The following is a 17,626-nucleotide window of genomic DNA, read 5'->3' as shown; positions in this document are numbered from 1 at the left end:
GTGATGTATTGTCTCATCTAGGCCACTAGTAATGACAGTCAGGACAAATCCCGAATATTGATAAGAAGTAAATCTGCTTTTCTACATCCTCTGTAGGTTCCTTATCTTTGTCTGACGATTGCTGTCTTGTTAGTAACTGTACTTTCAAGGCTCTCCTAAGTATCGTTGAAGAGGGGAGTGAGCTAATACAAATGCTGAGGTGTTTGAAAGTGCTATCAGAAAATTGTGTATTAGAGAGATATTTAAATACATGTGTATTTAAATTTCATATCTAAGTATATATTTTTGATCTAAATATGAATCCTTCACTCTCAGTAGTGCTATCACATGAAGAGCATTGGTTTGTTTTTTTTTTTTTAAAAAAAGCCACTGTGCTTCACTATTACTAGAGATTAACTCCATTTTGTAGAAATAATCTGCAGTTGTAAGTATGTCCTAGAACTGTAAAGTGTCATAGTATAGTAAAATCTCTGATGCAGCCAGAAAGAAGAAACAGTGGCAAGTTTACAGGGCTGTAATGGTCTTGGAGTTCTCTCCTGGAATTTGTTTCAGGGGTTAGCAGAAGTCCTTTGTGTTTCAAATAACGTCTGTTTTTCAGTTAATCCAACTTGGGTTAATATTATTCCAAAAACTAAAAGGTATATCAAGCTGTGCTAAGCTTTGTCAACTAATTTGGCAGTGTGGCTTAAAGGCTGGCAACTATCAACAGCAAATTATTCCATTGGATGTTTCCTTTGATTTTAACAGACAATTATTAATCGTAAAAGATGCAGTAATCTGATCATTAGCTGGTTCATTACATGCTCAGATATGGCTATTGTTACTCACCCACAAACGCCTTTAACCTATCTCTCTCTTGCTCTGTATAGCCATAGCAGACCTTCCTCATTTGTGAGGTTAAAAAAAATGCAGGCAGATGATGCTCATACTATAGGAAACTGTTGGAATCCAAGCCCACATGTTTTAAGGAGTGAGAGAATATGCTCGTATGACAGCAGACCAAAATTTCTCCTGCTCTGAAGTACTCTGAAGTATGAGCAGCCAGAATAAAGAGACCAAACAGCAGAGCCAAAGTCATCGTGGATGCATGAGGCAGTACAGGGGATGCCCAAATTGTAAAGCTTCTGTGCTTGTGTCCGTGCATTAAGCCGTTCTGCTTCTCTGATGGTGAGATTCTGCCATTAAAGGTGCAGTTGCAGATAGAGGACCCACGTGCAACTGGCTTGGAACTCTAGCTCTGATGATGTGATAATGCTTGTAAATAAATGGATTTATTAACTTCTTATGTTTTCAATTGAATTTTTGTCTGCTTTTCTAATGGAATGTGCAGTTGTGCTCCTTTATTGTTTTTTAAACCTTTTTTTAAATGGTTATGAAGTTATTTCCTGAAGCATTGATAGATTCCTTTTATAAATCTGATTGCTGCCCACTGGAAGGACCTGAAGTAGGTAAAGCCAATTTGCTGCTCTTACTTAGTATGTAGATACAATAGAGAGAGGGAGATGCATGAGGCTGAACAGACATCAAAAATAGCACTTTTGAAGGCTATGAATATAAAGCTTAACATAGAAGAGCACTGTGCTCACTCAAAACAGTATTTCTTAAAGCTCTACCAAGAGATAGTTGAATGATGTACTGAATTGTGCTGGTATTTTATGCCTTGCATTGGCTGAAGTCTGAATTGTTTCTTCTGAACTTTGAACTTATGATTCGTAGAAGTCTTGGGACTTTCAAACCTGGTACCTGGATAATAAATGGTTTCCTTCAATTAAGATTTTACATATTCGTAATTTTTAACTTTACTTGTCAGTTCCCTGATTATTAGGGCATAATTATAGTTTTTCACCATGGCTTATGCTTCCCAGACTTATTGGAGTACAGGAAACATGGGGGATATAATGACGTAAAATGACATGAAAATAAATGTAAATAAATGAGGTTTAGTTTAAAATTTGCCTGGGGCACTGGGCAGATAGCCAAAATGAGTTAAGCAGTGGGATTCTTAACGTGAGTATCAGGGAAAGAAGCTATGGAGGTTAGGACTGTTTTCTGTGTGGCCAATGGTTATTTGCTTAGACTTTGATAGTGGCTTAGTAGGTTTCATGATTCTTTGAGCTAAAATAGATAGGGACTCTCGTCCAGTTGTTGTCAAACTGACTGAAAAAGTCTTAATTTCTTAACAAGTCTTTCTGAGATATTATGTAACATTATTGCAACTAAGCTATCTGTTAATACAATTTAGAAACTAAGACTGTAAATGGAAGCACTACCACAGTTGTAGTGTGATCTTTCTGCTACCCTTTGGGTTGCAAAATACATAATATACAGCCTATAAAGTTCCCAACATGGACACAGTTCTTGAAACTGGAACGTGCTAATTCGATCATTGTGATTTTTGTTGTAGTTCTTACTGCTGGGAAAAAAAGTAATTTTTGCAGCACTCAGAATACGATGCACAGCTCTCCAGATTTTGTAAAAAAAAAAAAAAAAAAAAAAAAATCAACTAAAGAAAAAACAACAAAAAAACCCCAAAACCATGACCATGCAGGGCTTTTCTGTGCCAGAGTAACAGCAGCTGTGCATAGTGTGAAGGAGAGAGGTGGATGCTTGGACCGTGTTGCTCTTTCTTCTGTGCCACACTGAGATTCTATTCACCTTGCAATGAATGATCCATCTTTGTTAGATCAGACAGGCCGGCAAGGCTGGTGTCAAAAGGGCCTTTTCAATTTGTTATCCTAGCAGCTGGTTCTCTTCCATTGCCTTTGCTTACTGTACATCTGGAAGAAGACTTCTTGCAGCTGGGAGCCATTTCATGTCTAAACCACATCCCCTGTCCATAGCAGAAATACCCTTCTGACAGCAGATGTCAAGCAAACCCTTAATGGGTTATTAATTACAAAAAAAAAAAAGAATAAAAATTAATCAGTACAAAATCTAACATTGGATTTGTTTTCCCCTTTTACCACCTGTATCTGTAACTTTGCTGTTATCAGATTCTACTAAAAATCCCGAATATGTTCGGAAGTGTAGGAGGCATTCTTATTTTGTATAATACTTCAAATAATATTTGAAAATATAAAAAAAATCAAAATTGAAAAGATCAGTACTACTGAAGTTAAAGTGAAACTCTTCTGTGCCCACAGTTTTACCTTGGTGTCTGCTCTAGTCTTCTAAGTCCTTATTCGGGCAATTAAATAAAAGCGGGTTGTTTTCAAAGTTACTGAGGATCTTAATGTCCACTGGTGCGTTTTACTAGTGCTAGTAAAATGACATCGTTTTTATTTATGTGCTGAACTTGAAGTGTTTGGCTCTTGCTTCAGTATTTTTTGGCCTGCAGGACTGACAATAAGGCATACCCTTAGGCTGTGAAATACTTAGAACACCGCTAGAAATAATCAGCCCAATTACCCTTTTTGTAATAAATGGAAAAATACTTTTAGTATAAATGTATTTAGCATACCTAAGATTAGCCCTAAGATTTTAAAAAAGCATTCATTTTTAAATGCATTCCAAAATCTTTTTTCTCCATAAAGTGCAGCAATTTTAATCTTCCACACTCATCTCTCTGCTAGAAATACAACCCATTTTCTTCTTGATCATTTAAAAATATTAGATTCCTAATAAATGTAAGGTTAGAAAGAAAAGATACTCCAAAAAAAAGAATGAAATGCAGTCATTCATCTGTTGAGCAGGTTAATTTTTTTTTTTGATAATTTCTCCTGCTCGCCTAATTTCTTGCCTAGACAAATTGAAATTCTCAAAGCGTTGCCCTTGAAAGGAATCTTATCCTGGTTGTGTCAGTGCGGGCTCCAGGCACAGTGTGTTTGGTCAACAAGCAACAGTGGGTGGTCAGGCTGTAGCACAGGACAAGGGCCCGCTGTGCACAGGAAAAAATGTTCAAAGGTGTTTAAGGGTGGTAAGGAAGTCTGCCGCCCCTTCAGAGAGTCGGGAGGCTATAGATCAGCCTTCCCTCGCTATGATAGCCTGTGAGAAAATTCACTGTAAGATACATAATGGATGAAAGAATACAGTAACTGTATTCACCTGGTTGCACATCTATAGGGTCTTTTTTAGTTTAATGTTGCTCATACACGCGCTGTATATGTCCATGCAGCCTGTGTAATGACTGATGTTTGGCTTACCATGGAAAATTGCACTGAAAAACTACTCGGACTGAGGTTAGTCACTTGTTAACAATGTTCTTCGTCACTACAAAAAGTACAGGCACTGTATTATCCTCTGGTCAACTCATAGCTTTTGTACAAAGCTTTAGCTGAATGTCACACAAGTGATGCGCCGAGAATTGCGGAGTGGCTGAGGCTGGGTTACACGAGGGAGGTGGGAGATGTGTGACTCCCATGAGAAACTTCTGCCTATCAGACTGCAAGGGGAGGGGGGAAGAAACCAAGCAGAGCTGTGGAACGATGGATAGTGCAGAACGATTTTTACACTCAGTTTGGTAGTAGTTTGGAAATATGAAAGTAAAGCCGCTTTTAAAGATTTAAATCTTTGACTGGTATGAAGATTGTGGAAAAATCTATTTTGGGCAAACTTCATGTTAGTTGTCTTTTTAATGGAGGCTGTGATATGCTGCGTGCCAAGAGCATGCAGATAACATTACCAAAAAATGGGGTCAAGGTATGTACGTGAGCCATAGGTACTGTAGGCACACAGGTACCCTGTGGCAACTCCAGTATTGATAAACTTAGAGTAAACCTGCAATTAAGGGTCAGCACAGATGACTTTTTATTTACAGAAAGGGAAAACACAAATTAAATAAATGACCTCCAAGAGCATTGTGCTTTTTTTTCTTCTTAGATCCTTGTTTTGGTGAGATCTCACTGCACTAGAACAGAAGAGGTCTGAACAAAACTGTTAACTATTTATATTTCACACAGTATCTGAATGTTTGTATTTCGTTCTACGTACCTTTAAAATATCTGTGTGCAAAAGGATGAAACCCAGTAAAATCCTTTTTAGAAAAAAAAATTAAAGCAATGTGAAGACCCTTAAAACTTCTTACTTGATCTCCTAATGATTTTACAGTTGTAAATGTAATAAGGCTTTAATTACAGTTCTGGTTTGTCACGACTGGTAGAAGAAGAGAACGTAGTACATTTATTTTTCCTGTGTTTCCTTGGTTAAATATACACTTGGCACTGGAGTCGCTGACAGATATGCTCAATGTAGATGCTGTATTTTGGAAAAAAATACTTCTCTAACTTCAAAGATGCAGTATATTTTTAAAAAAATGAAGATCTGCAAGGAATGAATTGTTCATACTGTTTATACACCATCTTAAAAAGTGTTAGCACATTAAAAAGTTAATTTCTTGAAACTTTAGATTGTTGCTGTCCTATATTCAGGATCTAGGAATGTAGAAATAGTACACAAATCGTACAGTGAATAGGCAGTAAATTATTATTTGGGTGGTTTATTTAGGTTTGTAAATATTATTGTCTACAGTCCATACTAATATTAAATCATTGTGTTCCATTATGCTGCTAAATTTAAGCTGCTGGCTCCAGAGAGGGAATGAGTTGGGCTGGGAGAAAAATTGTTTGTAAGTTAACTCTCACTTTTTTTTTTTTACAAGATTTATGCGTTAGTGTGCAGTCTTCAAGCGCTATCTTCTGGTAGGGTGAAAGCAAAATCAGCTTTGCTAATGCAGTCCAGATGTTTATTAGTCCTGAGGGTATATGGGCTGTTGTAGTTCCCTGCTGCTGTGTTATACTTGCTTGTAATGCTAGACAACCAATTAAGAAATTAGTTCATGTTAAACTTTCTTTTCCTGGTACAGCTGCAAACTGATGATGTGGTTTTTCTGGTGGAACAAGAGAGTATTCTTTACATGTTTTCTGTTACTGGTGAATATATAAACCATTTGGGCGGCGTGGGGTTAGCGTATCAGCAGCAATACGGAATTTTCAGGTTTTCATCTACCTCAAGCAAATGGTTTTAATTGAACTAATTCACATTAAGATGTTTTGGTAAGTGTGTCTGTTTTTCTTAATTCTGAGGTTTAATTGGCACTGTCATTTTTAGAGACCATCTGTTTACAAGAAATTCCTTGTATTAGCAAGGCGTTTGAAAGGTGAGAACCTAAATTCTACACGAAGACATCAAAGAGGAATGTTTTGGTGTATCATGGCTTTTTTTTATTGTAGCCTTTGTGAAAATAGCGTTGCTGCACTTTTAAAGGTTTGTTTTAGCACGTGCTTTAACGAGCAATAACTGTGGCAATTCTGATTTGTCCTTCTTGGCATACTTTTTTTGGCCAAATGGGACGCGCATATGTTAAATCTGAGGCAAATTCTTACGGAAGCCCAAGAACTATGTGAGGCACTTAAATTTCTCAGGATCTTCTATACAATTTTCTTCTTATTCTGGGTAGCATCTCTGTAAGATTCTGAATGAGTGGGTTTTTTTAATCTGGAGAGGAATTAATTTGTTTTGGTTTTTACTTCATTCTGTAAGGTTGTTGAAATGTTTTCACATAATTATTGCAAATTTACTACATTTAAGATATATTTTAGAAGTCATAGTGTTTAAATCATAAATGCCGATGATGTGTGACCTTATACAGATCTCTGCTATATGGGTAGTTGCTTAGTACCTGTCAATAATAATTAACTATTTGCATTTGCAGCATACGTACCTTCTTAAAAAACTTCTGAAAGCTTAGATTTTTTACTTTCTTATTATTTTGTATTTTTAGTCCATTCAGAAGGAAAAGTCTTTCCCCAAATTCTTGTTCAAACTCATTGTAGATCTTGTCTGTGGTGACAGTGGATAATACACTTAAATCACTGCAGCGGATTCCATATTGCTGAAAATTCATAAATTTTAAAGATGTCATAAAGATGAATTGTTTTTAAGAAGTGGTGTAGTAGTGATCGGAATCATAATACAGGATAAAGATAGTACGGATGGGTTCACCAAGTCAGTTAATGCAGTGGTGTCCATCACGATTGTGAATGAGGTGGCAAATTGGATCTATTTACTTAGGCGTCTTATAGTATGAACAGTAATAAAATGAATGGAGGAACCAACAGTTAGCTCGGTAATGATAATGTGTATTTGGTTTGCGTGGCAAGGTTTTGGTAGTGGGGGATGGCTTCTGTGAGAAGCTGCTAGAAGCTTCCCCTATGTCTGATAGAGCCAGTGCCAGCTGGCTCCAAGACAGATCCCCTGCTGGCCAAGGCCAAGCCCGTCAGTGACAGTGGTAGGTTCTGTGAGAACATATTTAAGAAGGGGTAAAAAAACCCAAACTGATAGCAGCTAGAAGAGAGGACTGAGAATATGTGAGAGAACACCAACATCAGTGAAGGAGGAGGGGGAGGAGGTGCTCCAGGCAATGGAGAAGAGATTCCCCTGTAGCCCGTCGTGAAGACCCTGGTCTGGGGGCACACTGTAGAGGTTAATTGTGGAGCAGATATCCACCTGCAGCCCATGGAGGACCCCATGCTGGAGCAGGCGGGTGCACCTGAAGGAGGCTGTGACCCTATGGGAAGCCCACGCTGGGGCAGGTTTGCTGGCAGGTCGTGTGACCCTGTGGGGGACCCACACTGGAGCAATCTGTTCCTGAAGGACTGCACCCCGTGGAAGGACTCGCGTTGGAGAAGTTCGTTGAGAACTGTCTCCTGTGGGAGGGACCCAGTGCTGGAGCCAGGGGAAGAGTGTGAGGAGTCCTCCCCATAAGGCGGAAGGAGCAGCAGAAACAACATGTGATGAACTGACCACAACCCCTGTTCCCTTGCTCTGCTTGGTGGGAGGAGGTAAAGAAAATCGGGAGTGAAGTTGAGCCCGGGAAGAAGGGAGGGGTGGGGGAAGGTGTTTTAAGGTTCAATTTTTATTTCTCATTACCCTACTCTGATTTGATTGGTAATAAATTGAATTAATTTTCTTCGAGTAGAGTCTGTTTTGCCTGTGGTGGTAATTGCTGAGTGATCTCCCTGTCCTTATCTCGACCCACAAACCTTTCATTATATTTTTTTCTTCACTGTCCAGCTGAGGAGAGGATGTGATAGAGCGGTTTTGGTGGGCACCTGGCATCCAGCCAGGGTCATCCCACCACACAATGCCACAGTGAAAGGCCACAGAAAATCTCTTTAAAAGCCATTAAAGAATTATGGGAGGAAGAACTTCTTTCAAAAGGAATTAAAACCCAATACTGTCACCTATTGGAAGTTTGTGATAAGTTTCACAATACTTAATATTGCTCTTTATGTCCCAGCTGTTGAAGTAAAGTGAATAGGTATATCTTTACTGCCATACTGGTCTGACAGCAGCATAAATTCAGAATAAATATTCTTAAATCCGTTTTATTTTGTGTTACTCTTGAATCTGATTAGTGCAGTGTTACAGCTGGTGCTCTTGCTGTGTGGCCTTCCTGTTATTTTAAGTGAATGTAGGTATTGATGGAAAAGATCAAGCAATATAAACCTAAATGCTGAGATTCTCAGTAAAAAAATCAGCGTGAATTACCAGGAGAGGTTTCATCTCGATAGAAGAAAGAAATTTTTTACTGTGAGAACAATCAATGACTGGAGTAACCTCCCCAGGGATGTGGTAAAGTCCCTATCACTGGAGGTTTTCAAGATGCAACTGGACAGGGTGTTATATAATCTCATTTAGGCTCCCTTTCCCAGAAAAGGTTGGACCAGATGATCTTTTGAGGTCCCTTCCCACCTGGGCTGTTTTATAATTCTGTGAATTGCAATTAAAGTTTATCTGTTACAGCTCAGTTGGCCAATGCTGAAATTATTTTTGATGGTTTCTTTCAGAAATGTGTCTGTAAGGTGAAATGCACACAAAAGCAGCAATTTAGACTTTAAAAGAAGTATTGGCAGTGTTACAGTACATTAAAAAAACATCATGGTCTGCTCATTGTTATATGGTTGTTTTCCGAAAGGTACAGTAGACTCCAAGTATCCACCTCTCTCAGATTAGATCATTGCTTAGGACTTGCTAATAGTGACATACATATAGACAGGCACCCAAAGGGAAAAAAAAAATAAATATTTGATACACTGGGAAATATTTTGTGTGTTTGTAGATATGTGTAAGTACGGGGTGTTTTACAGACATGCACAAGCGTACACTGCATCTGCTCCGTGGTCGATGGATTCTTTCTACCTGATCTCTGTAGAGGTCAAACAGCTAAGAAGTAGTTGAACCCTCTGCCCTTAACTGCTTCAGCTGGAGGCACAAGAAACTTTTGGTGTTGAAAAGTATATTTAGACGTACACCAGAAAAAAAGTGTGTGCCTGTCACTGATGGCATAAATACATATTTATCTATGGCTTTCAAGCAACTAATTGTAGGGCATTAATTAAAGTAAAACCAGAGCAACATACAGACCAAAGAATGATATTTCCCACATGGTACTTGTGGTTTTGGCTTTGCTACAGGAATCAATAGTGGAATTATTGAATAGCATTGATGTGGATGAACAAAGAGTCTAAATAAGTGAGACTAAGAATGTGTTTGCTACATAACTTTTGTCTTGTATCACTTCTGAATTAAATTAGAATTCCACAGGCAGCATGCAGTTTCATGTCGATTGGTGTGCAAAATCTTTATAACTTCTTTTCCCCCCCCTCCCTAGGCAACTCATTGCTCCACAGCCCCATGTTAGACCTGGACAGTGATGTGCGTCCGTCACCAATTGGCCATCTCAGTCAAACTGCTTCATTGAAAAGGGGCAGCAGCTTTCAGTCTGGCCGTGATGATGGTAGGCATCTGTTTTATTTGGAAAAACAAAGCTGCAGTTCCCGATGTCCTGTGTGTGGTGTAACAAAAAAAAAAAAAAAACAACCCCAAACAAACCCCCAGATTCTCTGTGTTTGTTTTGGTTTGGTACCAAATAAAATTCTTTCTTCTCATGCATTACCGTTGCTTACTAAAGGGTTCCTCTGTGTTTTTTGCAAAAGCAGTTCATAGCTGAAATCTCTTTCTTAAAATGTAGTCAAGGTAGTAAGAGTCTTTTTTCTACAAAACCAGAATTATTTTTTTTTTGGCATACATAACCACCTACTGCCTACCACCTTTTGCTGCTGTTATACCTTTTGTGTTGTGGTTGCTAAGATGACTCTCTTTGCATTTGGTTCTTCTGTGACTTCAAATATCTGGTCCATGTTCTCTAATTCTGCAAACCCGGAAAGGGAAACAAAGTGTGTGACTAAGCTCAAGCAGTGTGTCCACAACCAGCTGACCCTTTTTTTGTCCTAAGTGTCTTCAACACCCTTGTCCAAACAACTTCACCTTCGGGAGTCTTGCAATGCTGACATCACAGGAGACAGAAACCATGTTTTTCACAAGCTAAGTCATTTCTTACCGAAGTGCTTTTTTTGCAGAAAGTGGGTTTTTATGAAGAACTTTCTGGCTTTGGTTTGCTTTGATGTTGCTCTTCTCCCAATTCCATGGACTTCCTTGAAGAACCGTCCATAAATACCTGACTTTTTTTTTTTTTTGAGCAAAAAGAGGAATCTGTCAAGAACATGGAATGAAGAATAATGAGAATTGTACATTCTTGTGCTGCTACAGGGTATCTTCACATGGCAAGACAATTAAGTTGTGTCACAGTTTGAGGGTGAATGTTTGTATTCCAAAATGTAAGTTACACAGACTCCTCAAAATGTACGTGTATACCAAGTAATTACATTACTGTATTACTGTTACCCCTGTCCTTTCTCAGCCCAAAGCCTTGCATGAAGTTGATTAACAAGTTTTACAGAGTAAAACGGTAAATTCCTGGTTGTCGTTGGATACCATCCACTAACAATACACATGCCACACTTAATGTAGCAAGCAACATCCAAAATCCAGTTTATTTTTTCCTTGTTTGAATTATTTTGCATGTGTTTCTGGTTAAAGAGTTGCATCGAGAGAAAGCAATTCCAATTCAGTTGGCTATCTTTGCTTTTCAAGTCTTAGTTATGGATCCATAACCTTTTACAAACTGGAAAAGAGAAGTCTGCAGCTAGCTTTACAGATTCTGTAGCCATGAGTTTAAACCAAGACTCAAAGGAAAACTGGAGGATTGGTCAGAGCATCATAATAACCCACTGCAAAGACCCTAGAGTTAGAATGAGTTGCCTCTGAGTTGGGTTTATTGGTATTTAGTTGCAAGTGCCTGCTGCATGCTTACAAGCAGTTTAAATCTCTACCATCCCTTGCTTTTCTCTGAGTGGAGAGCCAAAGCAAACCAACCACTTAGGATACCTGTGCAGGAGCTGCCATTCCAAATATGCCGTGATGTGCTGTTTTCAGGTTGCTTGTGCATCCTTTTGGTTTTTAGCAAATTTGAGGAGCGGTGTCTCTGGGGTTTTTGGATGTTTTGGTGTGGGGTTTGTTTTTTTTTTTTTTTTTTGCTAGTGTGATTAACAGTGATTGTCCATGAGATTGTTTGAACAAATTACTTTAAATTCAAAACCGCACCATTCAAATAACGTTCAGCTCTTGCTTGAGCATGTGTTCATGAGGATATGTAAACAATAGCTGTAGTTTCATCTTTAGGATGTTACAGCACAGATTATAATAGAATAAATAGAATAAAAGAAAATTTCTGCTTTAACATACACTGGAGCTTTCTCTAGCGACAAAGTCAAAATATCCTGAATTTATGGCCAGGATGTCCTTTTGACATGATGTGCAATAGGTTATTCTAATAAATATCTGCTGTCTGCAGACTAGGGACTAAGGCAATCTTTGAAATAGGCCTGAATTGTGCTTCCTGGAGTGGAAAAGAATTTCATACGTGAAGTAAATCTTGCCAGTGTATTTCAAGTTAGGACTAGACATCCCTGGTTATAACCTTGGGTTGGTGGTGGAGCTTTTGGCAAAGATGAAATGGTTTCTTGAAGGAGCTGAAATCTTTTGGTTAGAATTTCGGGTTTGTTGGTGTTACAGAGCCTCTGTTGCTATAGCAGTGTTGGCACAGCATCCTGGCGTAGTCACAGCTTATGTTAATGAGTTTTTCTGCTACTGGGTCTAGACCAGTTCTCTGACAGTCATAAACCAAGCTGGCAAAAGTAGTGCTCTCACATTCTGTGTCCGGCCTATGAGCTTTGGTAGTTGAGTTTTGAAGTTTTCATGCCTGCTAAACAGATGCATCGTTATCAGCAGAGTTATGCTTCAGTTATGTCAGTCTCTCTCCAAATTTTGGGCTTCTGTTGCGATTTTTTTTTTTTTTTTGGATTTTCAAATACTAATCCAGAGTCCCTGAACATTTTTGCCATGAGGAAAAAGAACATTTTTGGGTACTGCAGATGTTTATTTGTCTGCTAAAGAAAGGGACCAATAATTGACCCGCACCTTGACAAATGGATGCTGCTGAAGGCACGCTGTACTTCAAGGAGATTCAAGACTGACTATCAACACAATAAAACAGTGAGGCTCTGGTGAAACCCACAAGTTACCTAGCCTCCTATTAGGCAACTGTTTTTGCCTAACTGGCAAATTCCTGTTCTGTGTAGGCAATATTCTCTGGCAGAGTTAAGACAAAAAGTGCTATTTCACCCAACATCTTTCTGCATTTTGACAGAGTTATGTAGGATAATATCATGTTTTTAACTTTTATCATTTATAAAAGACCAGAGTTACACACAAAAAACCCTACACCAACAAACGTGGACCTCTTTAAGTGTTTTTGGGTTTGTTTTCTGGGTTTTTTGGTTGGTTGTTTTGGGTTTTTTCAAAAAATCCGTGATTCCTTTTTCCCAGTGTTCTAAAGTTTACTCTAATTCTTGAGGTTAAATATTTTGTTTTGTTAAACTGTTTTGTTAAAACAACATAAAAGAAGGTTTCAATGGAGAAGGCAGATGGTTATAGAAAAGTATTTCACAGGCTTTCCTTTGTTTTCTGTGTTAATTAGTACTTTTTTCTTCCCTTTTTCAGCTTTCAGCTTTCTCTTTACCCTTCCCCCTTGCCACCCCCCCCCCCCCCGCTTTTGCCCCATTTGATAAGAAACTGAGAAAAGTTATCTGCTGCCAAAATGTAAGCTATTTTCCTGATGTGTTTTAATAGCCAGCGTACCAGGAATGTAAGTAGGTTCATGAAGTGAAAGATTCCGCAGTGTTATGTGTTACGATTGTGTTCTTCATCCAGGAATATCATTATATAATTAGTGATACATTTATTGAGTTTTAATGACAATGTTGGAATCTCTCCTGTTTTTCAGATAAAAGATTTTTACCAAACAAATGAAAACGAAGATGAGAGGTTGGCAACTTGCCTCAGGCCACAATGGAAAATTTTTTGAGCTGGAAATAAAGCAGATCTTCCAGTTTCCATTGTTTGCCTTAATCATTAGCCCATCTATCAGCCCTGTTTCTTCTGCATCACCACCTCATAATTTGAAACTTCTATTGTCTTGATTGCTTTCATGTTACCTTACCTTTTAGAGTGGTTTGAAGACAGAAGACTGGCTCAATGGATTTTTAGGTGGATTGCATTAGATACCCCTACAAGGAAGGCGTGTTCTGTATATATTGTCATAGTGCTGGCACCTTGTAAGCATATAAGAAGGGAAGAAAAAGAGCTTGTATGTGTACCAGTTATTCACACATATGTGGACTGGGCTTTAAATTTTTCCATTCTTACCTGACTGGTTTTACATATACTGTATAGTCACTTGCGTAACACAAAGCAGCAGCAAGCTAGTAGTACGTTTTTTTATTATTATTAATTCAAAGTTTTTTAATTTTCCTGTTTCCATCCTCTCTCCCCCTTTTAGCTTGGCGATACAAAGCTCCTCAGCAAGTTGTATTTGTTGAAAAGTTGACAAAACTTGTTGTAAGTCAGCTGCCCAACTTCTGGAAGCTCTGGATTTCTTATGTGAATGGAAGTTTATTCAGTGAGGTATGGATTCTTCTATATAAATTGACTTTTGAGTAACAACGCTCCATAATAATTGTGTTTGAAGTATTATATTTCACTGGAAAAAGTGAGTGGATTTATTTTAATCGGAGAGGTTTATAAAACAATATGTAGACTCTTACACATTTGAGAGCTGCTACTTTGACTAGTAAAGTGTCTTGCAATATTAACCTATAGAAGTGAGATTATTCTTTTTGTTTTGAAAAGAACAAAAGCGTACACTGGAATTACTTAGAATTCTGCTAGCGGTGTCTCTGTGTGTTTTCCAGGTGCTGGAGTCAATATCTATGTAGTTTCACCTCTTATTCATAGCTTCATTGGTGATCTGAAGAAATAGCAAATTGCATGAGGAATAGAGATATGTAAGAGACAAAGTCATACAGAAAAAAAAAATGTTTCCTTTCTTTGGAACAAGAGTACTCATTTCTCGAGTTTTAGATATTTGAAAGTGATGATAGGTTCAAGGCCAGAGTTGCAAAATGACCAAGGCCCAGAGTGGTGGTGTACACAGACATACTATAGGGTAGTCGAGTCTGGAAGTGCAGTCACCTGTGCTTCGAGTCCTTCTTGCTCAGATGATATGGTTTTTACAAATTATGTAAATATAATCTTGATAATCCAGGAAAGGAGGAGGGAAGAATAATGATTCACGATGAGCTGTTTTTGTGTGCGCACTGTTAACAGATTTTGAAAGGATAACTTTCATAATTAATTTGATATTAGTAATACACAGTTCACCATCATAGTGATTACCAGATAAATGCAATAGCTTTGGCATTTGTGTTAGCGCTAAAATTTGGTCACAGAAGTACAGTACGTTTTACAGAAAGTTCACTTCTGGTCCTCAAGCCATGTTGTTTCTTCTCCAGGAGAACTGTAGTAATGGCATATTCCCAAGAAGCAAGTCTGACAAAGACAAACACGTGATTGAAGTGTAGTGAAAGGCAGCTCTCTGTTCCATCAACAGTTGATAAGGCACTAGTTCACACCTCCTCTGCATAGCTATCACTGAGAAGTCCTGCTGACTGCTATTTGGGCTCACTCATTCTGGGTAGTAAAAAACTCTGAAGACAAGGTCTGTAAAGAAATGCAGAGATAGTTGGGATAATACAGAGCAGGTGGAAAATAAGCAAGCTCTTGGTCGTGCATGTTATTCAGACCAGCTTCTATATAGAACCTAAAAGTTTGTGCATCTAAAACTTCTCTGCTTAACTGTTGCTATATAATTTCATTCGTTGAGATTTTTTTTTTATCCTGCCATGCTTACGGTGTCCTGCTGTGCTTAAATCCTTAAGTCATCACAGCTACAGTATTCCATTACAAAATTGTCCCTAAAGCAGAACTACAGCCATAGAATCTACCAGTCTTTGCAGCTTTAGTAGAAAATAAAACAAAACCCTTGGGAAAGGAAATTTGGAAGCTTATTTGTCATTTTCCTTTTCTCTGACTAACTAAAGAATTAACTTTTCAAGCGGCCGTTCTGTTTATTGCCACTATCTATAAATCAATATAACATGTTCATGTGATGATACTGACAGGTGCTGTATCTCTTTATATGTTGAACACAATATATACAGCATTTTAGCTCCAGTGACAGATTCTATTTGTGAACCTCATTTTACATGATAAAATCAAAAGAAAGGTATGACAATTACTCATAATGTTCAGTGAAGGAAGTAGAATCAAGAAGAAACCTTAGTATTGTTGACTTTCAGAAAAATAATTCATTTCATAAGGGAAATTGCAACCTTTATATTTGACAACAGTACCATTGGAAATTAGACTTTACAAATTCACTTGTTAAGTTATTGTGATTCTTTTTTCTGAGTACAATGAAAAAGAAAGCAATTTCTAAAGAAACTGAGACTTGAACTGTAAACAAGGTTGAGAAATTATGCTCATGAAAATGACTGTAAGTGGAAAATGCAGTGATCTTATGTCATGTCTGAACAAAACATTGTTTCCATGTATTTAAAAAAAAAAAAAAGGAGGAGGAGGTAGTTTTCCTATTAGTCTTTAAGGTACATCTGCTGTCCTTCTGTTGGGCCAGATTCTGAGCTTTTGAGAAATTAATCCCCATACATTTGATTTCTTCTGCTTCTTTGGTCCTTACGGAAGCCCCCCAGGTTCTCAGGAAGAGATGAGGGATGGTGCCCTCAGTTCCTTTTGTGTGTTCTGCATTCTGCATGCCACAATCAACAGAGGACGAGTGGGAGAAGGGGTTGGCATAAGCTAGAAGGCTACTTCTAGGGTACCTAAGAATGTCTGTCACCACATCCCATTCAAGACTCAAGGTTTATATATTTTTCTGTCAGAAACCATACAGATTTTAATTGTCCATAAAGAAATTTCATTTACCATGTTGCTTGCTATTTACTGTCAGTCAGGAAGCAAGGTGATTGCTACAGTTTTTCAAGAAAAGTTGTGTGAAAATGGTGTAGAGGGTCATTTCAGCTAGCTTATTCAAGTCTTCAAGACATTTTAAAAATGTGTAAAGAAAATCCCCACATATGAATAACAAGCTGTATTTTCTTTTGTTCAGTTTGTAGGGTTCTGGGGGGTTGTTCTTTTTAGTTCTGAAAGGTTAGCTATATGCCTTAAAATATTGTCAGTTAAAGATTTACGTGGTATTTCCAACAGTTTAAAAAGTTGAGTTCTTTGAATCACTCTAGGTGAAGTCACATATTTGAGTAGTAACCGTTGGTCTTACCACAAGATAGTTTTGGTCTGTCTGTGCAGGAAAGGTATAAGATTGGTCTTCAGCAAAACCACTAAGAAAAAAAAAAAAAAAGATATCAAAGATCTGTGAATTTTTTTGTTGTTCTTTAATCCAGCTGTAAAACAGTGTGAATTTTAAGTTGATACCTGAGTTTTAAAGGAATACAGCTTATTTTCTTTTTAAGGCGTTAGAAGAGAGAGTGGGTATTATATGCAGCAGTAACTCAAGAGTTGTCTGAAACTGTATCATTCAGAGCTTTAAAGTACAAGAGTTTCATAGCTATTTATTTTCCAAAACTGTTAAGCAGTTTTATTTTTCTCTAATTTTTGCTTATTTATTTTACCTCAAAAATCTGAAATGCTTTAGCATTTTTCAAGGCAACTTGAAATATACAGCATTTCAAATTAATAACTTGGAAGTAAACTGATTCTCTTTGAGACAAGACAAACTCTTGTCGTGTTATTGCACTTCTTGTCCAGTAGATGTTGCTGTACATACATAAAATGGGAGATTTTTCTAACTATAAAATTCTACACCTGCACTTAACTCGGTATTTGAAATAACTTTTTTGGTATAATTTACTCTACTGCGTTCTCAGTAGACTCCACAGAAGGCTAGAATTACAAACAGGAAGACTATTAGTCAAACCATGTTTTTCTTCAACTGTAACTGTCTCGTGCAAAGTGTACTCACGTTCCTTGTTTTTCAAAGAAGTGAACCGTCCATGAAGATGCTGATTACTTTGCAGAGTCTCTTTTACAGATTGTTGAATTGTTTAAAGAGCATTGCCAACAAAATGGTGTTCCTAAAAACAAACAAAAACCGTCAGTCTTCCCCCTCTTATGTTACAATTCCAAATTGCCCTCATTCCAAGAAGTGTCTCCCACTTCACCTCTGTGTCCTTCTCTGGGCAGCTACCATGCTGAGAAAATAGAGTTTCTTCATATAAACTTGATGCATAATTGGACTATATATGTTTTAGCTCTCACTAAGATTACAGTGAGAAAACTTTGACCAAATGAAGTT

The 17,626-nt window shown here is 37.8% G+C and overlaps 1 protein-coding gene across 2 annotated transcripts in view; it reads left to right on the top strand.

The window, feature by feature from the left end:
* EXOC2 (exocyst complex component 2) overlaps window positions 1-17,626 on the top strand; it is a 128,255-nt gene that overhangs the window by 55,718 nt on the left and 54,911 nt on the right. The window contains exons 12-13 of one of the 2 annotated variants that reach the window (XM_074576068.1): window positions 9,611-9,736; window positions 13,739-13,863. In XM_074576068.1, the coding sequence (XP_074432169.1) occupies window positions 9,611-9,736; window positions 13,739-13,863 (251 nt within the window). The remainder of the gene's footprint in view (window positions 1-9,610; window positions 9,737-13,738; window positions 13,864-17,626) is intronic. The other variant, XM_074576069.1, reaches the window with a different exon arrangement.

This window comes from Larus michahellis, chromosome 2 (assembly GCF_964199755.1).
Source record: "Larus michahellis chromosome 2, bLarMic1.1, whole genome shotgun sequence".
In the NCBI taxonomy this organism is placed as follows: Eukaryota; Metazoa; Chordata; class Aves; order Charadriiformes; family Laridae; genus Larus; species Larus michahellis.
The sequence above is the reverse complement of the archived record's forward strand: the minus strand, read 5'-3'. Positions and strand labels throughout refer to the sequence as shown.